The sequence below is a fragment of the Rana temporaria genome, chromosome 7 (assembly GCF_905171775.1).
Source record: "Rana temporaria chromosome 7, aRanTem1.1, whole genome shotgun sequence".
Classification (NCBI taxonomy): Eukaryota; Metazoa; Chordata; class Amphibia; order Anura; family Ranidae; genus Rana; species Rana temporaria.
The window spans coordinates 78737380-78764650 of NC_053495.1; the positions used below are offsets into that span (position 1 = coordinate 78737380).

Below are 27271 nucleotides of genomic sequence, written 5' to 3' on the forward strand. Positions count from 1 at the left end.
AAGATCTAATCCGTGGTGTCAAAATGATCACAAAAACGGTGAGAAAAAAATCCCAGAACCACACGGGGGGACCTAGTGAATGACCTGCAGAGAGCTGGGACCAACGTAACAGAGGCTACCATCAGTAACACACTATGCCGCCAGGGACTCAAGATCCTGCAGTGCGAGACGTGTTCCCCTGCTTAAGCCAGTACATGTCAGGGCCCGTCTGGGATTTGATAGAGAGCATTTGGATGAGCCATAAGAGGATTGGGAGAATGTCATATGAAACCAAAAGTAGAACGATTTGGTAGAAACACAACTGGTCGTGTTTGGAGGAGAGAGAATGCAGAGTTGCAACCAAAGATCACCATACCTACTGTGAAGCATGGGGGTGGCAACATCTTGGGGCTGTTTCTCGGCAAAGGGAACAGGACGACTGATCCGTGTACATGAAAGAATGAATGGATGAATGGGGCCATGCATTGTGAGATTTTGAGTGCAAACCTGCTCCCATCTGCAAGGGCATTGAAGATGAAATGTGGCTGGGTCTTTCAGCATGACAACGATAACAAACACACCACTCGGGTAATGAAAGAGTGGCTTCGTAAGTAGTATTTCAAAGGTCCTGGATTGGCCTAGCCAGTCTCCAGATTTCAACCCCATAGAAAACCTTTGGAGGGAGTTGACAGTCCGTGTTGCCCAGCGGCACCCCGAAAACATCACTGCTCTAGAGGAGATCTGCATGGAGAATTGGGCCAACATACCAGCAACAGTGTGTGACAACCTTTTGAGGACTTACAGAAAACGTTTGACCTCTGTAATTGCTAAAGGATATATAACAAAGTATTGAGATTAACTTTTAATATTGACCAAATACTTATTTTCCACCATAATTTGCAAATAAATTCTTTCCAAATCAGACAATGTGATTGTCTGGATTTGTTTCCACATTTTGTCTCTCATAGTTGAGGTATACCTATGATGACAATTACAGGCCTCTCATCTTTTTAAGTGGGAGAACTTGCACAATTGGTGGCCGACTAAATACTATTTTGCCGCACTGGATGTGCTGCTGCCCCTTAAGCCCGGAATTCTGTATACTATACTGAAGAGGATTGCCCCCTACTTCCCTGCAATTTTTTGCAGGTGTAACTGAAGTCTGGAGGTGGAAATTTCCGTCCACTAAAACCTTTTCACGTTTCTCCACCTCTTCCAAAACCACCTCCAGAATAGATTATGCTTTCGCTAACCCCTCTATGCTGACGGACGTTCTAGATGCGTCTTATTTGCCCAGTCGTCTCTCTGATTACAGCCCCCTAAAGATAACCCTGCAAACCACTTCCTCTCGTAGTGGCTCCATGTGGCGTCTTGGTGCTCAATGGATTTCCCAACCTGACATAGCGGAACAAACCCCCCTAGCCCCAAGGACTCTAATGAAGGGTCATCCTCTCACGAGATGTTTAGGGTGTAGCAAACTGCAGCATTGGAGGGTGGGATGGAGTTGGCTTCTGAACAATATGGATTGGATCCCTCCGCCTAAAACTTTGATAAGTTGCAGGCATCCAAACACAGTCTTCACCTTCACTTAACAGAGGTTAGACTACAAAGCAAAAGTTCTTTAAACAGGGGCACAGGAATGGCAGGCTGTCGGCAATGATGTCCCATCATGACATCCCGAGTACCGCGATTCCTTACCTTCACTATCCCACGGGTGAGGCCATCTCTTCCCAAGAGGCCATTTTGCAAGTTTTTCTTGACTTATCAATCCTTATATACCACTACACTACCCACGGGTTTAGACCCAGAGAGGTTGGAATTCCTTCTGGATCCGATCACCCTTGGCTGGCTCTCCGACTCGGAAAGATTGCATCTAGTTGCTTCAATGAGCACCGAGGAGGTTCTTGCTGCGATTCACTCCCTGTCCACTGGCAAGGCTCCTGGCCTGGATGGTCTTCCTGTTGATTTCTATGTAGCACATGGCGGAATGTTGGCTCCCTGGCTGGCTGCCCTATTTACTCATTGCCTGGAGCAGGGCTTTCTCCCACCCTCCATGGCACATGCACATATTTATTCTCATTCCCAAGACTGATAAAGTTCCAAAGTGATGTGCCTCTTATAAACCTATAGTGCTTCTCAACAATGACCTCAAAATTCTAACTAAGCTTTTCACTTCTAGACTTAACTCGTTACTTCCCTCCTTAATAGACCCGGATTAGACCAGGTTTATGACCCACAAATCTACAGATATTAACCTTCGTAGATTGTTCACTAATCTTCATGCACAGCATGACAATCTGGGTACCAGAGTAGTTGCCTCTCTCGATATTGAGAAGGCTTTTGACTCGATAGAGTGGCCTTTCTTGGGGGAAAATCTGTGGAGAACGGGATTTCCCCTATTGTTTATTCAATGGTTGCAGACTATATATCTTTTGTCAACTGCTGCCATTTGTTTGGGGGGTTGTCCGTCTCTTGTTTTTGAGCTTGCTAGGGGTAAACAGCAGGGCTGTCCTCCCTCTCTGGCCCTTTTGCCATTGCCATGGAACCAGTGGGTGAGGCACTACGTGTCTCGCCACACATTAAAGGACTGCGACTGGCTAGGCTGGAGGAGAGGGTGGCCCTGTATGCAGAGGACCTCCTCCTTTTTCTAAACGATGCTGGCTCCTCTCTGAGGGGCAGTGTCAGTCCTAGAAAAATTCTCAGGTGGTGACAGGGCTTAGGGTCAATTGGTCAAAGTTGCAATTGCTTGCCATTGATGGAGGCTAAAAAAAAAAAAAAAAGGAGGGGCTTCGGCTTCTCTTCAGCTACAATGGGTGGATGAATTTACATACTTAGGGGTACATAGCTGGAGGAATGTGGCCGACTTCATTCCGCTGAACTTGTCCCCAGTAGTCAACTCAGTCAGAGCCAAGCTGAAAGCATGGGACAATCTTCCTCTGTCCCTGTTGGGTCGTATCAACCTCAAAATGAAAATCCTTCCCAAGTTTACATATTTGTTTCGTATCTCCCCTCATTCGATCCTCAAATCCCCCACCCCCCCCACTAAATAAAAAAAGTTCTCTGTGGGGCCCACTTCCTCCCTGCTTCAAGGTAACCACTCTAATGTGCCCTTGTTCGCAGGGGGCCTGGTGTTACCAGACTGCCACAAATATTTCATTGCGGCTCAATTAGTCACTGCATGCTGGTGGCTGGTTCCGGAAAAATCCAACTCTGCCTGTCTGTGGAGGCTTTCTGCGGGGTCCAAAGGCTCCATACGACCTGACCCCCTCTATGTGTACCACCCTTCGGGCTTGGAGGGAAGGCATGACCTGTGAAAAGTATACTTAGACTGCGGTATCCCCGAACGCCCCTCTCTGGAACAATCCCAACCTACAACACTTTTTCGAAATTCCAGACCCTGTGGTATAGACCAGGTACCATAATAAAGCTCTCTCAGACCTCTCGATTTTCTCCTTTGATCACTCAATATCTCAACACAATACCCTGTCCAGTTGTTCCATGCTTTCGGGACTCAGTTCCCACCAGGCGAGAGGCAGCTGGTGCAATCTGACTCGGAGCGGATTTTGCGATTTGACTGTACAAACAAACCCACCTCCGTGCTATACGCACATCTCCCCTCGAGTCTCATCTCCTGAGTTGTCCAGGCTCCATCAGAAATGGGGCTGGGATGTTCCGGAGCTGGACTGGGAGGATGTATGGGACTTCCCATTTAAAATACTTGTTTCCCTGAGAGATTGCCTCATTCAGTACAAGATAGTCCATAGAGCATATCTCGCTCCCGCACAGGTACACAGGATGAGGTCTTCCCTCGTCCTAGAGTGCTGGCGTTGGGACCACACTCCTGGGGACTACATTCATATATTCTGGTCCTGCCTGGTAATTTTATTTTATTGGTCACAAATCCTTATGGAGGTGAATGAACTACTAAGTATCTATTGTTCCATCTAGGGTTGTCCAGATACCACTTTTATTAAGACCGAGTACAAGTAACGATACTTTTTTTCAAATACTCGCCGATTCTGATAGTATTTTTTTTTTTCCACAATGCTTTCTTGGGGGGAGGGGGGTGGATAGTGTCAGTGTGTTTTTTACTTTAATTTTCATTTTTTTTACAATTCATTTTTTATTATGTATTGCAATGTTTTAATTTTTTTTAGCCCTGTTGGGGGCTTTGGTGAGATATCAGGGGTCTTAACAGACCTCTGCCATCTCCCCTTTGAGACAGAAAGGGACTAAGGACACAGATTCCCCAGTCCCTTTCTCAGCTGCACTGAAAATTAAATGGACAGGAGACAGAGGCTCCTCTCCATTCATAAACTGAAGCATCGTAAACACAGGTTACGATGTTTCAGTTATATGAATGGACAGAGTCCGTGATCGACTGTTCATTCAGAAAAGGTAGGAGCCGGGTTTAGCGGCTCCTACCTCCGCTCTCCATCCAAAAGAGGGGGCAGAGGAGGATATGGAGGGGGACAGAGCTCAAAGGGGGACATGGAGGGTGTCACCGAGCGCAGAGGGGGAGAGCAGAAGAACGGAGGGGGGAACTGGAGGATACAGGGACAGTTGGGTATCAGGTGAAGCATCGGAGCATTCCGTCCCCCCCCCCCCCCCCCCCCCCCCCGAGTACTTGTACTCGGGGGGAAATGCTTGGTACCGATACTAGTATCGGTACAGCCCTAATTCCATCCCCAAGAATATGCCTGCTGGGGCTGGTGGAGGACCTGGTGCCCAGGGTGGCTGAAAGAACCCTGTTGGGTCTCTTGCTGTTCTATACCAGGAAGTCCATTGTCCTATGCTGGAAGCGGAAAATACTTCCCTCTATAGGTCTATGGAAAACACTTGTCAATAACGTGATACCCTTATACAAGTCTAAGAGGTTGGCAGAACCCTCCACTGCTGCAGCAGACTAGGAAGCTTTTCTGATGACCTCCCTTGAAGTCTTGATAAACCGACCCTTGCCAGCAAGACAACTTAGGTGAGATGGTCAAGTATCAACCTTCCTCTGGAGCGCGAGCCAAGCCAGCTCATTGATGATGGTATATTAATGGCAGTCGCAAATCATCTAATATGTTTTGCCTTTGTTTTTTCCAGTGCTCCTTTTTGCCTGACCAACTATAGGTAGGGGCGGGTTTAGGCTATCACCTGTCCCCTATCTATTGATTAGCACGCCTGTGCTCCTCTTTAGGAGGCTTTAAAAATCATAGCTAGGACTGCAGAGTGCCTTGACGCTTGGCCTGCAGCTTACCAGGTATTTGCAAATACATGCAACTAAACCTCTGTTTTTAATTACATACAGTTAGACAGATTAATTCGGTTTAGTGCTTTTTTGGTTGGCAACTTTGAGCCTGGCTTTTATGGAAACATTTTTTATATTCCATATATATATATATATATTTAATCGCATATTACTAAAAACGCATCTCATTTAAAGTCCCAACGTTCCCCCTTTTTCATACATTTACAGGGATGGAGGCCTGTGGTAGTTCTATCATATGCCTCATACAAAGTCCCACCCCCATCCCCCCCCTTTTTTAGCAAATCATCTAATATTTCTTGGTTTCGTAATGCTGCCTTGTGACCCCTGCGTAGGTCCCTACCCTGATAATGGCCAGATGTTGGCGGTGCTGTTGTACATTTGTATTGTCTGTTTTTATTACAAAAAAAAGTTTGCACCTGAACAAGACCACACCAGACTACAGACTGCAAACTGCAGCCAGAAATGTGTGAACCTAGCCATAGGTTTCCACCTTAAGAATCCATCCTCCTTTCTTCTACCAAGAAGTGGCCAAGTGTAGAAGACCTTGCCTGTGAGACACAATGTAATTACAAATTTAAGATTATAAGACACATGATCAATATAAAAGTCCTAAGCCTGAGCTACTATAAAAAGAACACTTACCCTTACTTTTAAATTGACACAAAATGTCCTCACTTAGGCTCAAACATGGAACTTCAACAGCTACAGCCATTTAAATATATAGGTCAACTTTTCTTTAGCTCTCAAACAGCCAAGTTCTTCACAAGTTTTGTAAATCATACAGCATCCATTATATAGTCTGTGACCTCAATATATCGTACTGAAACATTTCAGCAGACAAAGTTTCAGGTTTACTTATTCAAGTGAGACAGCAGTTTAGACAAGCCCCTAATGCTGACAAATCACTGCAATCAAACAAAATTGTGCCTGGCCTACAGTGCATAACCTGAAAGAATGTAAAGGCAGATTCATGCTACACAAATTACATAAATTGCATTAGATGCTCTATATTTGAATGCACACATAACTGGAATAGAAAGTATACTGCAATTCCTTTTGATACATCTAGCATAGTTATACAAGCATTTCACTCAACTTACCATTTCTCTGGCAATGTCAAGAGCCTCTTGCAAACCATATAATCGGCCACAGACTAAGTAGACACCATTGGCCCAGAGGACACATCCTTCATGCATCCAGAATTCATTGCTGTCAAGAGGTAGTTGGGGAATCTGAAAACCTTGGTCAGAAACTCCTTCTGCAGTGGATGTTCCACCAGAGTCCAATGAATTCAGTTCACAAGAGTCAGTGGTCTTTCTGCGGGATGGTACAGCATGTCTAGATGAGGTACAGTCTCCTGAACGATTTCGACGTTTAAAACGAGGATGAGCAGGTAAGCTGCGCTGCTCCCTCACTTGCTGAGGTTCATCGTCTGAATCAGATTTTGAGCCATCTGAAGCATCCTCGTCCCTAACTTTGACTTTTTTAGCGGTTTCCACAGATTTTTTGGGTGGTGGGTTTTTTAGTGTAGATGCATATTCCTGGGTGTAAAACGGACCAAACAAATCTCCAAAGTTCTTGTAGTTAGCCCACTTGCCACAAAAGCAACAAACAAGATGTCCTACAGATGCAGATTCTGTAACAACTGGTCCTTGTACCATAAAGCTTGAGATTGGAAGAACTTTGCTTTCGGTAGATTGTGGTGATGTGGACCTCTGGCCCTTGCGTACAGATGTCAATTTTTTCCACCGCTGTTCTTCATCTTCAGCATTGATAATAACACAAGACAAACCCAATTCTTCTTTGTTTTCTACATGAATATAGGGAAAGAAAGACTTGGCTTTGGTCTCAGTTTTATCGATAGTTTGGCTGGCATATTTTAATTTGATTTCTGGTTCCAAGGGGGCAACTATAGGGGCAGTTTGTCTACCTCTTCTCCTTGTGGTTCCTGTTGCTTTCCTTCTCTCTTTGCGTCTTCTTTTTGGTTTAGGCTCTGACTCAAACTGCTGCTCTGATACTTGTAGCATTTCTTGTGGAGGAGGAGCAGGGAAGGGAGAAGTTAACCCACCTGTAATAGTTGGCAGAGCCTGCTGTTGTTCCTGCAGCGGTTGCGGAGCCTGCTGCTGTTGCTGAAGCTGTTTTTTTTGCTTATTAACACTTCCAACAGGACGACCTTTCTTTTTTCCAGATGGAAAATATCCTTTTTGAGGTACAACATCCTGTTTAGGAATAACAGGACAAGGTCCACCAGCAAGCATATCTTTATCTCCCAATTCACATTGCTGAACTTGTTGTAAAGGGGATTTTGGTTCAAAGGCTGGAGAATTTCCTCTTGTATTTATAAAGGGATTTGATGATGACTGTATGAGGCTTAAACTTTGTGGCAGTTCTTTGTTTTCAAATGAGTGTTCATCCATTTCCTTTTTAATTTGTTTATCATGGACAGTCCACACATCCATAGACTTTGTCGAAAGCCCCTTTATTTTTATCTCATCGGTGCAGGATATACTTGGAAGATCATTAACAGTTCTTTCGGTCACCTCCTGCACAGTTCCATTACCCCCATCTGATGCCTTGCCCTTTAGGGATAAAATATCATCAAGTGTTACTGGTTCAGTGGAACCTTCCGATGTGCATGGAATTGTAATTCGACGAATATTAGGAGATGTAATTTTTTGCACTATAGCTTCAAGCTTGAGTCCCCTTCCTTTGCGAGGAGGCAGAATTTTTGTTTTTGTTGGACTTGATAATGACACTGCAGTGGGACTTCTCTGTTCAGAAGTAGATTTGGTTGACTCTTCAGTCATGACTGAAAACCCAGTGTCAGTATCCAATGAGGACACATGTGCAGCATGCATTTTTTCAGGACCATCTTTTGAAGTATCATGAGCAGATTTTCCTTTATCATCAGGAAACGGTCTTTTGCTGGGTATTGGAGAAATGAAGGAGCGTACTCTTCTTCTCATAATTAGAGGGTTGTGGTGTGATACTTCCTCAGTACCTGTTGGCTGATGCACACTGCAACCTTGTTGGGGAAGCTCAGTTGATTCTCCAGACCTGCTACCACGTGGTTCAGATTCCCTGTTTGGGCCGAATGGCTTTTGCTTTGCAACTACTGGAGATCCTACCTTCTTTGTTGAAGCTTTGTGTCCCAAATGCCAGCTAGCAGAGTCTCCAGGAGGAGTCTTTTGGCTATTTCGTTTCAACTCTACATTTATCATATTAGATGGAGTGCCTTCACTCATGCGCAGCTGTCGACTGTAGTCTACACTGCTGGTTTCATGGTATGAACTTGCCTGACTATAACCCATGCCCTCATTTTCATTCCTAACTGGACTGCAAACATGAAACGATTCCTGTCTGGGGCTTTTCCTCTGCAATTCTTGACGATGCTGTGAGGCTGACAGTATAGCCTGGGCTGAACTCCCCAGCCATTCTTTATATTCTTCTTGTTGGTAAATCTGTCTTTTGTAATGTAAAGGAGACATGAATGCTGGATGAGGTTCCCCATAGGAACTTGATCTAGAATTTGTATGGTAGCCTAAGGTAGAGCCCTCTGTATTCTGAAAAAAAGCAGAGTATAAAGCTTCTCTGCTCGCTCGCTCTGAAAGACACACTGTTGAATTCATGTGAGGAATATCTGTTGTACCTCGACTTCTGACTGGAGACATTTTCAGCTTATCACCAGAATCTTGAGTTTGTGCAGGCGATCTCCCTCTAGGTCCCAATCTTCCAGTTCCTCTTTTAGGATTTGACACCCGGATATTATGGGAACTATAATCCTGGTTGGGATCATATGTCATAGATCTTGGACTGGCACTTCCCCTGACAGAATCTTTGGTGCTGTATGACATGCAGTGCTCTATTCGCTTTCTGTGCATTTTTGGGGATTCAACATCTTCCACGTTGGCTATACCACCTAAGCAATTGGATTTTTCCAAGGTTAACATTCCACTAGGTAGGATAACTGACTGTCCAGGTCTGCCATCTGGTGGCCTCTCTTGTGCAGTGCCAAGAAGATGAGAGCTACTGGGTTCACGCACAATTTGCCTTAATGGGGAGATGTCACAAATAACAGACCTTCTTTCAGAGGGACCACTACTTGGTTCATGGGAAGAGGCTGGCACATCTGCCTCAAACTTTCTGGCTGTAGAAAAATCTAAATTTATAGGTTTTGCTTCTGCAGTGGATTTCCTTTCCCACTGACCCCAGAGTGATGCTTCTAAATGAGGTGCTGAATTTTTCCCAAGAATGTTGCGATTAGACAGCTCATTTGCCTGGCTTGTAAGCACATTGGATCTCAATACCACTTCCGAATTTCCTACACCTGCTGGGTGTTCTTGCACGCTTCTAGCATATCTTCCTTCCTGTTGATGATGGCCTTGCAAGACCTCCTGTAATAAACTGGGAAACTTCTCATTTCTTCCAGGTTTTCGATCACTTTGAGCGCCAAAATTAACACTCTCTGAATTTTTGGTGTTTTGGGGCAAATTTGTGGTATGTTTAGAATGTGTGGGTGCTTCTTTTATGTCAAACCCAGCACTAACAGGAGATCTAGATGATTCGGTTTGAGATATATTGGTTGCTGTAGCAGACACAGAATCGCAAGCACTGGATTCTCCATTTTGGCTGCTAGCACAACTGTTTACAGTTTCCTTAGTTGTTTTAGGCAAGTTGGACTCTACTGCTGAATCATCAACTTGCTTTGAAACTTCATCAACGACCTTCTCTAACCTGTTTGTTACGGTTTCTATTGAAACAATTACCCCAACTGACTTCTCACTGGGCTTTGGAACTTCCTGAAATGACTCTGCAGGTTCAGGAACTGTGTCAGGTTCCCGATCTGCTGTCTTTTCTGAAGGTTCATTCTGCCAAATCTGTACAGGTGATGCTGGTTTTTCTGAAGGAGGTCCCTTATAACCAGCTTCTGAGCTGGTGCTCTGGCCACTAAGCTGCCTTACCCTTTCGTCCGGATCTCCTGAACTACTAGAGCAGCTGCCATCCAAAGACTCTGTCATTGGAGACTTCAGCTGTTCTTCTGCTTGGGATGAAGTTTCCGAGTTGGCACAGCTGTCCGTCTTCCTAGAAGTTCGTTTAGACCCCTTCTTATTAGGTGCCAGAGCATCAGAAAGTAACATATGCTGAACCGTGTTAGGCAAGTTAGCTACTTGGCTACTGAGTGCACTAAGGCTACTAAGACCTGGATCTGTTAAACGTTTATCTGGATGACCTTCCACTCCAAAACCTTTATAATTTCCAATCTGTGTGTTAGGACTCAGCTGGGGCATCATTGGCAATATACGGTTTCTGGATGTGTGTTTTACACTTCCTTGACTGCACTGAATATTTTCCCCGCTAGTCATTAAAGGGGAGGGTGTTGAACTGCAGCCTGGTGATTGCACAACTGAAGCAGCCGGAGATGGATTGGATATGGGGCTGAAATTCTGCTGGAACTGCATAGGTGATCGCACAGGAACTTCAGACTGGTTAAATTGTCCAGCTTGGCTTTGTGTTAATAATTTAGAAGAGTTTGAAAACTGCATTGCATGAGGACTCTGCTGTTGCTGTCCCTGATTGCCCCCCTGAGGGATTTTAGTTGTTTCAAAGTTTTTAAAATGCTGGCTGTAGCTACTAAACCCTTGCTGTTGAGTGCCATATGATGATCCAGATATAGGACTCTCGTATGAAGAGCCCGTACCCCCTGGGCTGTAGCCCTCATAGTTTGTTCCAGATTGTCCAAACCTCTGAGGGGGATAGGAAGTAGAAGACCCTGCAGACTGATAATGTCCATACTGACCCATTCTTAGTGGGTATCCAACTGAAGAACTAATTGCAGCTGAGCGCTGCATTTGCTGCAGATGTGATGCCCCGGTAGATGCAGATGTGTTGGCAGACTGAGAAATGGGGTGATTTGACTGATAAAGCTGTTGTCTCAGTTGTTGGGTAGGAACATGAGATGGATACTGGCCTCCACTAGGAGAAAATGATCCTGGAAAATCCTGTGAGTATTGGGAAATGCTGGCAGTTGTTGAATGCGGACCTGAAAATTGACTGTGATGCCCCTCTCTCCCAAAATGAGCTCCAAAGCCTGTGCTGCTACTATTACTTCCTTGTGGAGGTCCATAATTCTGCACAGGTCCTGAAGGTCGACGCTGGGATGCCTGGCTCCCAGTTGCACTTTCTTCCTTGTTGGGTAAGTAATAGAAGTCTCCAGCATCTTTACGATAAGCTTGGCAACTCTGTAAGCTGGAGTTTTCCCCTGGAGTTGCTGCAGGTGTTCCTGTTCCTCTGCGACCTCCATAGCTACCTTGAAACATCTGTGCCTGCTGTCTGGGGCTATACTCTTCTACCCTTGAAGGACCATGAGCTTCTGGTGGGTAAGTTTGTTGACTGCCATGGTAACTGCTTTGTTCTCGGAAGGACTGCATGGCTTGGAGCTCCTCCTCCCTGTAAAACAGATTTAATAATTTGAAAAAAAAAAGTTTCAAATATTAAAATCACATTCAAGTAAGTAAATCTTTCAAATTCATACTGCTCAAAAACAACCCGCCCAAAGCGGTGGATCCATTGCCATACCCAGCATGTGTAGGGTTACTCTAGGGCAGGGATATGCACATAGCAGACCTCCATCTGTTGCAAAAATACAAATCCCATCATACCTCTGCCTCTGGGTGTCATGCTCGTGGCTGTCAGAGCCTTGCTATGCCTCATGGGATTTGTAGTTCTGCAACAGCTGGAGGTCCGCTAATTGCATATTACCCTAGAGCGGGGATATGCAAAGCTCCCGTGCATGAGAAATTCTTACATTGAAAAAATTGCTGGAAAGTTTCTCTCTCTCCCAGTGTAAAGAAAGTACTACACCACAATTGGAACAGAAGGTGGTGCCAACTAAGTGCAGCATTAATTAGGTATTTGCTCCCACTTCCAGCGATAGATCGCCTAAGATTCCTTGGCAATCTACACCATGTCTGGCCCTGGCTCCTCAGCTGTCGTTTGGGAGACACAGGTCCTAGAAGACAGCAGGGACCAGTGAGGATGCGCAGCGCGACTCGCACATGTGCAGTAGGGAACCAAGCTGTGAAGCCCCAAGGCTTCACTTAACGACTCCCTTGCTGAAGATGCCGGCGCCTCCACCCGGGAGTGAAGGGACAAATTGACTTCGGGTGAGGACATCGCGGGCACCCTGGACAGGCAAGGGTCCTAATATTAAAAGTCAGCAGCTGCAGTATTTGTAGCGGCTGACTTAAAAAAAATAATTGGCAGGGCTCCTCTTTAATAAAGTTAAAACGTCAAATAGAAACTCAGAAGGATAAAAAAAAAAAAAAAGGAGCTTATCTGCAGCCATAACAGGTATGCTGAAGCCAGTCCGCCTGGAGAAACCGCATGTAGTGGCTAGCAGCGTGCCTGTCAGTTGGAAAGCCAAATCAGCCAATCCTTGAAGAACCACTTTGGAACATGTGAATGCATGTCAGAGCTTTTATTGGCTCCTTTATCAAACCAACAAAAAGATTGGCTTGAGAAAGGAGCCAATCAAAGATGGAAACAAATTACCATAGCCACCAGCCAGCCCAAAACCGTCTCTGCATTCTAAAGTGGTTCTTGGACTTCCAGAATCGGCTAATTCAGCTTTCCAACTGACAAGCACACTGCAAGTCGCTACATGAGGTTCCTCCAGGCAGACTGGCTTCAGCATACCCATTATGGCTGTAGACAGGCTCCTTTGATGCTATGGTTGTGAGCTTGTATTTGGTATTTTAACTTAATTTAAATACCTATCAATGCTGTATACTTAGTTGGCGCCCCCTTGTGTTTTTTTTGTACTTGGCAGAATGGCGCAGATCGCTAGAGGTGTACAGCTGACGCTTTACGCAGTATAGGGCGGGCACCCACCGCTTCCCTAAGGAGCCGATGCGCGTACCAGGCAGCCGCAATTGCTCCCGACAGAGCGAGAACAGGATTTGTGTGTGTAAACACACAAACCCACGTTCTGTCAGGGGTGAGACTGATCTGTTCCTAGTATATAGGAACAACGATTGGTCTCCTCCCCAAGTCAGTCCCATCCCCCACAGTTAGAACACACACTAAGGGAACATAGTTGACCCCTTCCTAGCCAGTGACATGTATACAGTAATCAGTGCATTTTTATAGCCCTGATAGCTGTATTAAATGTCATTGGTCCCAACAATGTGGTAAAAGTGTCCGATGTGTCCACCGCAATTCGTAAAAAAAAAAAAAAAGATCACCGCCATTTCTAATAAAAATTATTATTATGGACAGGAATCTATCCCTTATTTTGTAAATGCTATAACTTTTGCGCAAACTTTTTTTACCAGAAATATGTAGAACATATAATCGGCCTTAACTGATTAAGTATTTATTTTTTTTATTTTGGGATATTCATTATAGCAAAAAGAAATGTATTTCTTTCCAAAATCATCGCTCGTTTAAAATTTAAAACCGCAGAGGTGATAAAATACGACCAAAAGAAAGCGCTATTTGTGGGGGAGGGAAGGACATACATTTTGTTTGGGTACAACGTGGCACTTTTCATTTTAAGGAACGCAGTGCCGTATCACAAAAAAATGGCTTGGTCAGGAAGGGGGTAAATTCTCCCGGGGCTGAAGTGGTTAAGAATTGTTCCTGTCTCAGGTGTAGCTGCCTACTGAAGCATTGTAAACATCCCTTGTGACAGTAAAAAGTGGTGACAGGTAATCTTTATGGAGGGATCGGGGGTCTAAAAGACCCCCAGTCCCTCCTTTGCACTTCAAAGTATTCAGATCGCCAAAAACGGCGATTCTGAATACTGAGTATTTTTTTAAATCCGGTGCTATTGGCAGCCGAGTAACCCGGAAGTGACGTCATCACTTTGCTTCCGTGTTTACATTGAAGAGACTGAATCAAAGCCATTCGCGGCTTCAAATTCAGTCTCTCTAGGCGCCGGAGGTGGCGCATCGTGGACTGGGTCTCCTGGTGGGAAGGGAGGCCTGGTAAGAACTGTGGAGGCGGCAGATGTACCCTCCCGCTCCTCCAGGATAACAACAGAGCGGCTTTTAGCCGCATAGGTTGTTATCCCTGGAAAGCCAATCGCTTGATACCGGGATGATGCCTGCAGCTGTGGGCATCATCCCGGGATAACCCCCGAAAGCCGAGGACGCATATCTGCATAGGCTCGGCGGAAAAGGGGTTATAATTTTTTTTTTTTTATGGAATCCTATAAACTTTACATGCCATATAAGTGGACTTACAATCATCCCTGGGCTTATGCATAGACTGTTCATACATTATTTATGGCTGATGGTCAGCAAGTCTCGTATGCCCACACTTGAAGTACCGCCTGCGCCTTGAGGAAAAACACCTGACTAACCTGCTGCCACTTTAATGATGTAGAAATGTGATTGTATTTTTTACCTCTATCCAAACACAATAGTGAAAAAATAAATGGCGCTAAATTACACTCATGTGTATAGAAATTCAATAAAGTGCAAAGATAAACCTAAAAATAAAGACAACTTCATACGCGGTACAATTTAAAGTATTGCTATAAAGATCATTCAAATTATCAGTGTGACAATATCACCCTGTGACAAGTGAAATCATACTACATTCAATAAAAAAGTCATAAGCACAATGAAATTTATCTGAAAAAGAGTTGGTCCAGTGTAAACTTTTCTGATCTTCCACCACAACACCACCAAGTGCCATTGATACCGCTCTCTTTGGATAACACACACACACACCAGATATTTATGCCTTACACTCTCGTGCTTGGCAAAAAATTTGATTTTTTGTACTCACCGTAAAATCTTTTTCTCCGAGTCCATGGACGGACACAGCTCCTTAAATCTTGACAAGTGGGTTATGTTCCCCGTTTACAGAAGAGGACTAGGTAGAAACATGTTGGATAATTAAATACATGTTACTTTAACAGAGTTGAACATTCCCGCTCTGATGTTTCCAAAAAGGAAGGTTCCTGAAGAACCGAGAGCACCAGAGTCCAAACTCATGGGGGAAGAGGTTAACCAAGATGGGGAAGTATATAACAAACCTAGCACAAAAAAAGGTACCCACCAGGGAATGGGCCGCAAAAAGCCACTGACAAAAAACACAGCCAAGGCTGAAATCTGCCCCCAAACGGTGCTTAAAGCGGAGTTCCACCCTAAAGTTGAACTCCCGCTGATCAGAACCCTCCCCCCCTCCGGTGTCACATTTGACACCTTTCAGGGCGGAGGGACGTGCAGATACCTGTCTAAAGACAGGTATTTGCACCCACTTCCGGCCACAGTCTCGGGCAGACTGCGGGCTTGACGTCACCTCCTGTCCCCCCCCCCCCTTCCCTGTTGTGTTCTGGGAACACTCAGCTCCCAGTACACAGCGGGAGCGAATTGGCAGGCATATCGCGACTCGCGCATGCGCCGTAGGGAACCGGGCAGTGAAGCCGGAGGGCGGGGCAGCAGAGTGACGAGCGATCGCTCGTCCTCTGCTGCGGACGGCGCTGGACTCCAGGACAGGCAAGTGTCCTAATATTAAAAGTCAGCAGCTGCAGTATTTGTAGCTGCTGGCTTTAAATATTTTTTTTAAGGCAAGTTTTAGATCCATTCCAAGCTGTAAAAACAGCAGGACCCTGGACACCGAGTACGTCCGTGGACGTCACCCCATCTCTTCGCACTAAGAGACGTAGGCCTTCTAGGTGCGATGGTAAATCCTCCTGGAAGGAAACTACCTTGATTTCAGCATGGGTGAGATGACCAAGACGGACAGACCCCGGTCTCTTAAAGTCTGGCTTCCAACAGCCATGTCGTGCAAGCCAGCGACTGTACCACAGAAGGAAGTACGGGACCTTGAGACAGAAGGTCCTCCTCCCCTGGCAACTGCAAGGGTAGATCCGCCACTAGATCGCCCGAGATCGGTGTACCAAGGATGCCAAGGCCAATCTGGAGTGATTATAGCCATCAGGATCCCCTGGGCCTCCACTCTGTGGAGCAGCCGAGGAAGCAACTACAATGGAGGAAAGACATAAAGTAGCCGATACAGACCCCACAGGGTCACCAACGCGTCTGACGCGTCCGTACAAGGATCACTAGACCTGGCCACGAACTCGACACCTTGTGGTCGAGACGAGCGCCCAGGAGATGCATGCCCTGTGAGTCTCACCTCCTGCAAGGGAGCTGAAACACCTCCAAGTACAGAGACCAGTTGCCCTGGTCCAGAATCTGGCAACTCCAGTAGTCCACCTGCCAGTGTACCTGATGGTAGACTAAAGCCACGGCCGTGGCGTTGTCTGGCTGAATCCCGATCGGACGACCCTTCAATCTCCCTCGACCATGAGGAGAGGCATAGCCTGATCGCCCAGGCTACTAGGACATTGATCGGTAGACAGGAGTCCACTAGAGTCCAGTAACCCTGGGCCGACTGGACCCGCCAGGCGTCCCCCTCAACCTGTGAGGCAGTCGACCGCCGTAATCACCCTCCACTGAACGGGAAGGAACGACTTCCCGGACCAAAGAGTCGGGGGTTTTCCCAGCCACCAATTCAGAGAGACTGAGAAGGTGGCTCACCAGATCGGATGATCCAGAGACAAAAGATTTGTACCATTTGGACAGCATCTCCCACTAGAAAACACAAGTGTGGAACTGGGCATACAGTACCGCCTCGAAGGAGGCTACCAACAGGCCCAGGACTCGCATGCAAAGCGAAGAAATGACCAATTACATGAAGCCAACACCCTCACTGTAGACTGAAGAGTCTGCAATTTCTCCAGGGGAAGAAAACCTTTGCCACAGAGGAGTCTGGGTCAACCCTAGGTACTCCAAAACGCTGAGTCGGAACCAGGACCGACTTCAAAATGTTTAACACCCACCCGAATTTTCGGAGAGTCCACAATGGCTATAGACACATCCTCCACCAATTCTGAGCCAGAAGCTGCTCTCAGAAAAAGGGCGTCTAAGCACCCCATGATGGCAAAGCCTCGCTGTCCCAACAAAGCTAGGATAAGTGCGAACAACCTGGTGAAAACTCCGGGTGCTGACGCTAGATCAAAAATAAGGGCCACAAACTGACAGTGGACCTTCCCAATCGCGAAGCACATAATCTGTGACTTGCGCAAAATGGGACATGCATGTATGCGTCCTTGATGTCCAAGGATGCCAGAAAGTCACCCGGATGGAGCGCAGCTACCAAACGAATGGATACCGTGCGGAACTACCCATCGTTCATAAAGGCATTTTAGGCCCTTGAAGCCCAAAATCGGATGGACCCCGCCCATCTTTGGGACCGAGAACAGATTCGGATAGAATCCCTCAAACCTCTAGTCCTGCAGGAAAGGTAAAAATTACCCTGCAGCTTAGCAAGCCCCACACTGTCTCAGGGCAGACCGACGAGCCGCAAGACTTGAGGGAAAAAAAACTGTTCGGTGGATAGGAAGGAACCCAATCTAATACTCCATAGAGACCACCCCGCCGACCCACTGGTCGGCGAGCAGGGAGGTTCACCGAGCTGTGAACCTGCAAAGCCGTGCTCCCACCCAAGAATAGGGCAGGGGGAGGCTAAATACATTGGCGGGATAGGGTGCCGGCGTGTTCGGCTTACGCACCCAGGGACATTTCGGTCCCCCAGTTGAGCCTTTAGTCGGCCTGGGAGAGTAAACCTGCGGGGCCCTGACCGACGCAAAATAAACGCTTCTGAGCGGGGACTCAAGGACCCGGTCCACGGTATGGCTCCTTTCCCCTGGTGGACTGAGGGAGGAGAGAGTGCTCTCACCCCCAGTGACATCCTTGATAATGTCATCCAACGAGGTACCAAAAAACCTCCCACCCCTGAAAGGTAAATCAGCCAGGGCATTTTAAGATGCTAGGTCAGCAGACCAGCAATTCAGCCAAATCAGGTGGCGCAAAACCACCGCTGAAACAGAGGCTCTGGACATCAAGGATGCCCCGTTTGGCATCACAGACACATAGAAGGCCCTGGACCAACTGGTCGCTCAGTCTAATAATTTAGGGAGGGAGCGGGTACTCCTCCACAGTCTGTGCAAAACCTTGCCCATTCAGAGAGTGTCAAAGACACCAAGGTTGCGGCCACAACCGGTCGCAATGTATACCTCAGCATGGTAAACATGGAGCGGGTCAGCGCCTCGGACCTCCTAACAGTAAGGTCCCTGAAGGTAGGGGTCCCTTCTATAGGGAGAGCAACAACCTGAGGAGAATTGGTTTTTTTTTTTTAACTCTCCTCAAAGGGGGAAAACCCCAGGCGCTGAGGAACTAAAAAGACTTCTGCGGCATTTCCCATTCATTATAAATGAACTAGTCAAAGAAAAAAAATAAGGAAAAGCTTTCACAGAGCGGTCTGATTTGCACAAAAGAGACTGAGCCCTCAGAGGAAACCTCCGCTGCAGAGACCACATAAGGGAGTTCCATACAGCGCACTGACAAGTGCTCTACACACGTCATGGGAGTAAACCGGTATAACCGGAGAAAACCCACGCAGACATAGGGAGAGAGCATGCAATCTCCAGGCAGTTTGTGTTGAGTCCAGATTTAAACCTGTGACTCTCTTGCTGCCAAGTGAGGGAGTGAACCACCACACCACCGTCCACGTCTCCATATAAAACAGAACCGGGGACCTGAGCCGCAGCCAGGTCCTGGTCTGATATACAGTGGGGATCGAAAGTTTGGGCACCCCAGGTACAAATTTGTATTAATGTGCATAACGAAACCAAGGAAAGATGGAAAAACCTCCAAAAGGCATCAAATTACAGATTAGACAGACATTCTTATAATATGTCAAAAAAAAGTTAGATTTTATTTCCATCATTTACACTTTCAGAAAACAAAAAAATGGCGTCTGCAAAAGTTTGGGCACCCTGCAGAATTGATAGCATGCACTGCCCCCTTTGCAAAACGGAGACCTGCCAGTGTCATGGATTGTTCTCAATCACCGTCTGGGAAGACCAGGTGATGTCAATCTCAAAGGTTTTAAATGCCCAGACTCATCTGACCTTGCCCCAACAATCAGCACCATGGGTTCTTCTAAGCAGTTGTCTAGAAAACAAACTGAAAATAGTTGACGCTCACAAAGCTGGAGAAGGCTATAAGAAGATAGCAAAGCGTTTTCAGAAGTCAATATCCTCTGTTCGGAATGTAATTAAGAAATGGCAGTCATCAGGAACAGTGGTAGTTAAAGCAAGATCTGGAAGACCAAGAAAAATATCAGACAGAACAGCTCGAATAAGATGTCTGATTTCGGAATCTTAGCAGTAGCTCCAAGATAGATTTTTACTGCTCTCAGTACATCCAGAGTATGCAACGATCTATCTGTTGCAGAACTAGGTTCCGGAAGAAAAGGAAGAACCAGATCTTGGTTCAGATGGTAGTTTGAAACTACCTTAGGGATGAAGGCCGGATGAGGCCGTAGGACCACCCTGTCCTTGTGAAGAATTAGGTATGGCTCTTTACATAAAAGGGCTGCCAACTCCGATACCCTCCTAGCAGAGGCTATGGCTACCAAGAACACCATCTTCCTGGTAAGGAGGACCAAGGGAATGCGAGTCAGAGGCACTAAAGGTTGCTTCTGTAGGGCAGATAGAACCAGATTCAGGTCCCACGGGCACAAGGGGGGTTTAATTGGAGGATTAACACAAATCACCCCCTGTAAGAAGGTTTTAACCAGAGAATGTGTAGCCAGTGGCCTTTGAAAAAATATTGATAAGGCCGAGACCTGGTAATTGATAGTACTCAAGGCTAATCTCATGTCTGCCCCCAACTCCAGAAACTCCAGTATTATGTCAATGAAACACCTGCGAGGATGCCACCTTTGGGCTTCGCACCAGCCCACTTATGCATTCCAAACTCTAATAAATATGCCTGGAAGCTGGCTTTCTGGAATTAATTAATGTAGACACTAAGAATTAGAGAGACCCCTCCTCTTTAGGATATGGGTTTCAATCAGGGCTGTGGAGTCGGTAGATAAATGTTCCGACTCCTCAGTTTTATGTACTTCCGACTCCTCTGTATTAATATGCGAATGTATGTTATACATTCCTTGAGGGAAAGAAACGCAACCTACCACAGGACTACTGGCTGGGAAGCCAACAGTCTACTGCAGGGGTCTCAAACTCAAATTACCTGAGGGCCACAAGACAAGTTTCCATATCCCATGGGGGGCTGCATGCAAACTTTCAAACTTCAAAAACAGTACTGGTGTCGGCGAACGCATTATTAACCCTGACCACTACACTGCACACTGACCACTACAATACACACTGACCACTCACCTTTAGGGTACAGCACATCAGGGCACAGGGCACAGCACACATGAGTGCACAGCGCACATCAGGGTACAAAGCCCAGCACATCAGGGTACAGGGCACATCAGAGCACAGCACATAGGGGTACAGCACAACAGGCCACATCAGGGTGCACGGCACATTAGGGCAGGGCATATCAGGACAGGGCACATGGCACAGTGCAGGACATGGCACATCAGGGCACAGCACATCAGGACAGGGCACATGGCACATCAGGGTACAGGGCACATGGCACATCAGGGTACAGGGCACATGGCACATCAGGGTACAGGGCACATGAAACAGCACATCAGGGTACAAAGCCCAGCACATCAGGGTACATGGGGCACATCAGGGTACATGGGGCACATGGCACATCAGGGTACATGGGCCACATCAGGGTACATGGGGCACAATCAGAGCACATGGGGCATATCAGGGCACATACGAGCACACCAGGGCACATGAGAGCATATCAGGGCACAATCAGGGAACATGGGGCACACCAGGGAACATGGGGCACATGAGAGCACAGCACATCAGGACAGGGCACATGGCACATCAGGGTACAGGACATGGCACATCAGGGCACAGCACATCAGGACAGGGCACATCAGGGTACAGGGCACATGAAACAGCACATCAGGGTACAAAGCCCAGCACATCAGGGTACTCCATGTACCCTGATGTGCTGGGCTTTGTACCCTGATGTGCTGTTTCATGTGCCCTGTACCCTGATGTGCCATGTGCCCTGATGTGCTGGGCTTTGTACCCTGATGTGCTGTTTCATGTGCCATGTGCCCTGATGTGCTACTTCCCGGCAGCCCCCCTCTCTTCTCGTCCATCTCAGATGATGTCACAAGCAAATGGGGATGGACGAGAAGAGAGAAGGGGCCGCCGGGGAGTAGCAGTGTGACATGAGACAAGTGAACTTATGACAGACGCTTCCTGCGCTACTCTTCATGCACCTCGATCTACACTTCCGCGGGACACGCCCTGCCTGCGGGCCATTTAAAACCGGTCCGCAAATGGCCCGCGGGCTGGTACTTTGAGACCCCTGGTCTACTGTATTGCACAGTTTAAGCAAAAGACAAACACAATGAAAACAACGTTTTTTTATTCTAAAACATGATTTTCCTAGGAGAATCCCATAGTCATGTTTAAAGTTTAAGCCAACAATCGGAGTTTACAAGTTTTTATAGCCTTAGCTAAATGACAGCAGTTTTTCCAATGGTTTACAGCTTCAGTCTTGAACTATTGGCCCTCCATTCCCTCCACTTATACAAGTGTCTCACTCTCTAGTCCTGCAAAAAACATTTATTTAATCCCTCATCAGTGAGAGGCTAGGTTACACATGGGCGCTGCGTTCCCTGTAAAAGCAGAACACAACACTATGGAAAGTATAAGTATTGCAGCTCCTAATTGTGCGTTGCGTGCCATATAGTGAAGCACATGAAAAGCGCGCTTCTTCACGGTCACTTAACGTGTTCGTTTTGCGGTTACGTGAGGCACTGCATGCATTGGTCTTTATTCTTACAGTAGAGAAGTCATTAATTATAACTTTTTGTGAATTGGGACATTTAAACTTGCTTTTTTTTTTTTATTCCAATCTAAATTTAGTAGAAGTCGGAAGTCGGAGTCGGTGCATTGTTTGCCGACTCCAGGTACCCAAAATTTCCTCCGACTCCACAGCCCTGGTTTCAATAGCAAGGAAAGGTGGAATATTGGGCCACTGAGAGAGCCTATAGCCGCTACTGCAGGTTGGGCTACCCCTCTGGCTGTAACGAACGAGGATTTCAACAGCGTCTCTAAACTCTTGTCTGTCGGGTCTTTGAACATTTGAACGTTGTCCACAGGAGAGGTCAAGACTTGTTTACGCAGGATATAGCTGCGTCCACCGTGGGGACACCCCACTTCGTGAACTTCTCCTCCATGGGGTATAAAACCGAAAAAAAAAATCTATCTGGATCTATCCCAATCCTTATAGATAAGACCTTCCAGTATGGATGAACTGGGAAGGAATAGTTAGCTAGAGGAGCTTTTAAAGAGCCCAAGGAAGAGACTGAACTTGATGCTGGCTCTAAAAGAGGCAACTTGAAGGCCAAACAGACCATCTCAGTGAGGGACTGCACAAACAGTCTTTCTGACTGAGACGCCGAAAAAAATGGTTCCGCCAGGGTAGAATCCTCAGTCCGAGACCTGACCAACCCTCTGCCTGATCCCCTGAGGGTAAATCAACCTCTGAGGATAGTTGTTTCGCCATGAGGAACTCTGCAGAGTGAGAGGGGGGCCTTGTGCGTTTTAATCTTGAGAGAGGACGCTAATCTTTGCTTCAGTTCACCCATAGCCGAGGCCAGAGCCTTCTGTGTTACAAAAACTGGAGAGCAGGCGGGACAAGGGCAGATGAGGCACCTGGCAGCCTCAATTGTTCACCCTGGGCCTCCTAATTTAAATCAGGAGAGGAAATAGCCACAGGAGCATCCCCGAGATCCTCTGAGCCTGATGGCGACCCTTAGATCTTTTTGTACTTCTAGTCCCTGAGCCTTTAGCCATAATAAAGCCGAGGTACTCACAAAAGTTGCATCCACTTGCGGACCTATAGACCAGCACTGACGCAGCTATTTGATGGCCAGCAAGATGCAGAGCCCACTATGCACCTTAAGCAAATGTCACCGTCCACCATCCAGTAGTAATAAATACTGAAAACTTGTGCACAAATTGTGGGGCAGATTCAGATAGAGAGGCGTATCTCCTGATACGCCGTCGTATCTCCGAGTTCCGTCGGTCGTATCTATGCGCCCGATTCATAGAATCAGGTTCCGCATAGATATTCCTAAGATCCGACAGGTGTAAGTGACTTACACTGTCGGATCTTAGGCTGCAATTCCAGGCCGGCCGCTAGGTGGCGTTTTTTTTTTTTTTAACGCAACGAATATGCAAATGAGAATTTCCGCCGATTCAGAAACGAACGACCGCCGCATTTTTTTTACGTCGTTGGCGTTCGGCTTTTTCCGGCGTATAGTTACCCCTGCTATGTGAGGGGTATCCTATGTTAAGTATGGCCGTCGTTCCCGCGCCAAGTTCTGAAATTTTACGTTATTTGCGTAAGTCGATTCAGAAAAGAGCTGGACACAAGTTACGCTCACGTCGAAACCAATGACGTCCTTGCGACGTCATTTGGAGCAATGCACGCTGGGAAAGTTTACGGACGGCGCATGCGCAGTTCATTCGGCGCGGGGACGCGCCTGATTTAAATTTTACACGCCCCCCTAGCCGCGGAATTTGAATTCCGCCGGGGGATTTAAGATACGCCGTCGCAACTTTAGAGGCAAGTGCTTTCTGAATAAAGCACTTGCCTCAAAAACTTGCGGCGTAACGTAAATCAGATAGGTTACGCGGAAGATCCGCGTAACCTATCTGAATCTGGCCCACTGTGTCCACCATCAGCCAGTATGGGTGAGGTGGACTGAGCTTTAATGGACTAGGTGCAAGTCACCTGACCAGCTTTGTCCTGCAATCTCTAGCCTCATAGAGAACAGCTGAGATAGACCTCTTGCGCGCATTTAGAAGGATTTCCTTGAAACAAGGAGGGGTTGTGGGACTTTAATTGAAGCTTGATGGATAGAGATCAAATATACCAATAACTCTATAGGCTTGGTCAAACCTCAGTCATTCAAGTCATACCAACGATTAATTTTATATCAAAATTTATTTTTACATAAAGTAGAAAAAGTACAAAAAATAAACAATAATAAATATTTAGTGCATAGTAAAAACATTCAGACTATAGTTTATAAATAGTACTGCACATGCAAGATAATGCAGGTGGTCTTCATCACAGCCCACGTGTGGGGGTTCAACTAGTTTCGCCCAAAAGGGCTTCGTCAGGAACCCGTGGAGGGTGATAGTCTACATGAATAAAAGGTATATCAATGAGATATCATCATACATGAAATCCGACTAGATAATATGTACCAATAATCATAAAAGAGAAAAGAAAAAAAAGGAGAGAGTGTACAAGCCCATTAATTAGAGGGTTAAGACAAAAATATTCAAGAAAAAATACATATTATTGACCAAAAGCGTATACATATACATACATCAAAATATATATAGAGTAAATTACAATACAAACATCTTCATCTGAATGAGGTATGTGTGAACAGGGTGCATGTGAATGCTGCGGCCTGTGGAACAGTCCTTACCTTACAATAGCGGAGTAGATGGTTTAAGGCGTTTAGCCGTGGCGAGATCAGGTCCCAGATGTGATGGATCCCACAAGGGGAAGGGGAAGTCTCTGCACAGCCTAAACTTGGCTGGCACATAGAGAGCAAACCATAAAGAAAGGCTGGCCTGGAGAGACAAAGAGAGGCCGGAGGCAGGCAAAAACTGAGAATGAAAAGAAAAAAGGGGAGATATGTATAATACGATTGCCATCGCATACTTGTGGAAGTAGCTTAATCACTCAAAGGAGATGAAGATTACTAATTAAATAGTGATATTACCTTACTGATGTTGGTTGATAGAAATCGTGGCCATAAATCGGATAGACACGATAATTGGATAATTTCAAAAGAAATTCCAAAATTAAATATGCTGGTCGCTCAGGATTAATAAATATATATATATATATATATATATATATATATATACACACATACATATATATACATACATACATATTCATTCAAGTAGAAAATATATATAACTGGACACAATCTGAGACACAAGCAGGTCAGAGGTAGGCGCTTTCCCTTTACCCCAACTTGTATACATTGACCACTTTGGTGAACTGCTGACTTATTCAGTCACCGCAGATCAGCCCTAATTAGTGGTTCATTCTTTTTTGTTTATTTTATCCTAGTTTTACTCTGTTGGGTACACCAGTGATTGAATACGTTACATCATTGGCAGATCCTGCTGCAATATTAACCAGGTATTGACTTCTGCCTATATATTCTTGCAGTATGCATATCTATGTATATATCTTATGCACATAAAAAAACTTTTAATTTTAAATTAATTAATTTTTTCATAACTTTATACCTTACATCTCTGCCTTATATGCTGATATGTGCCAATATATACTTAGAAATAATAATGAATATAAACAACAGTTATATATATTTTCTACTTGAATGAATATGTATTTGCATATATATATATATATATATACACACACACACAATATATATATATATATATATATATATATATATATATATATATATATATATATATATATATATATATATGAAATTCATTCTCTTTTTTATGCTATACAGCACTAACAGAGTTAATCCTGAGCGACCAGCATATTTAATTTTGGAATTTCTTTTGAAATTATCCAATTATCGTGTCTATCCGATTTATGGCCACGATTTCTATCAACCAACATCAGTAAGGTAATATCACTATTTAATTAGTAATCTTCATCTCCTTTGAGTGATTAAGCTACTTCCACAAGTATGCGATGGCAATCGTATTATACATATCTCCCCTTTTTCTTTTCATTCTCAGTTTTTGCCTGCCTCCGGCCTCTCTTTGTCTCTCCAGGCCAGCCTTTCTTTATGGTTTGCTCTCTATGTGCCAGCCAAGTTTGGGCTGTGCAGAGACTTCCCCTTCCCCTTGTGGGATCCATCACATCTGGGACCTGATCTCGCCACGGCTAAACGCCTTAAACCATCTACTCCGCTATTGTAAGGTAAGGACTGTTCCACAGTCCGCAGCATTCACATGCACCCTGTTCACACATACCTCATTCGGATGAAGATGTTTGTATTGTAATTTACTCTATATATATATATGTTGATGTATGTATATGTATACGCTTTTGGTCAATAATATGTATTTTTTCTTGAATATCTTTGTCTTAACCCTCTAATTAATGGGCTTGTACTCTCTCTCCTTTTTTTTTTCTCTTTTATGATTATTGGTACATATTATCTAGTCGGATTTCATGTATGATGATATCTCATTGATATACCTTTTATTCATGTAGACTATCACCCTCCACGGGTTCCTGACGAAGCCTTTTTGGGCGAAACTAGTTGAACCCCCACACGTGGGCTGTGATGAAGACCACCTGCATCATCTTGCATGTGCAGTACTATTTATAAACTATAGTCTGAATGTTTTTACTATGCACTAAATATTTATTATTTACTGTTTATTTTTTGTACTTTTTCTACTTTATGTAAAAATAAATTTTGATATAAAATTAATCGTTGGTATGACTTGAATGACTTAGGTTTGACCAAGCCTAGAGAGTTATTGGTGTATTTGATCTCTATCCATCAAGCTTCAATTAAAGTCCCACAACCCCTCCTTGTTTCAAGGAAATCCTTCTAAATTATACTTCTAGAGGGACTCGGTCGCTGATGGTTATTTACCCCTAATTGGTGCTCTTGCTCTACAATTCTACTTATCTCTTGCACGCATGAGCACCGCCGTCCGCGCGTGCATCACGAGGCTGCGCGCGCACATGTTGCCGCGTGCGCACACGTTGCCGCGCGTGCATTCGAAGCCCCATGCACGCCGCGCACATGCGTGCGCACTAGATGTAGGCGCATAAATTCCACAATTGCGCGCCTATGAAACGCACTATGTGCGCGCGCACATGAAGCTGACGCGCCCGTGCAAGATGTTTGGAGCTACGGCAGCTACCATGTGAGGACCAGGTAAAATAATTTGTAAAAAAGAAAAAAAAAAGAAAAAAACAGTGCAGCGCTAGTGAGTGATATTGTGCTCATATAAAT

The 27271-nt window shown here is 45.5% G+C and overlaps 1 protein-coding gene across 5 annotated transcripts in view; it reads right to left on the reverse strand.

Annotated features, from left to right (window-relative positions):
- TCF20 (transcription factor 20) overlaps positions 1-27271 on the reverse strand; it is a 531880-nt gene that overhangs the window by 371006 nt on the left and 133603 nt on the right. For 4 of the 5 annotated variants that reach the window (XM_040359596.1, XM_040359600.1, XM_040359598.1 and 1 more), the window contains exon 3: positions 6337-11683. In XM_040359596.1, the coding sequence (XP_040215530.1) occupies positions 6337-11664 (5328 nt within the window). In that variant the 5' untranslated portion in view covers positions 11665-11683. Of the gene's footprint in view, positions 1-5482; positions 5785-6336; positions 11684-27271 lie in introns of those variants that run through there. The other variant, XM_040359601.1, reaches the window with a different exon arrangement.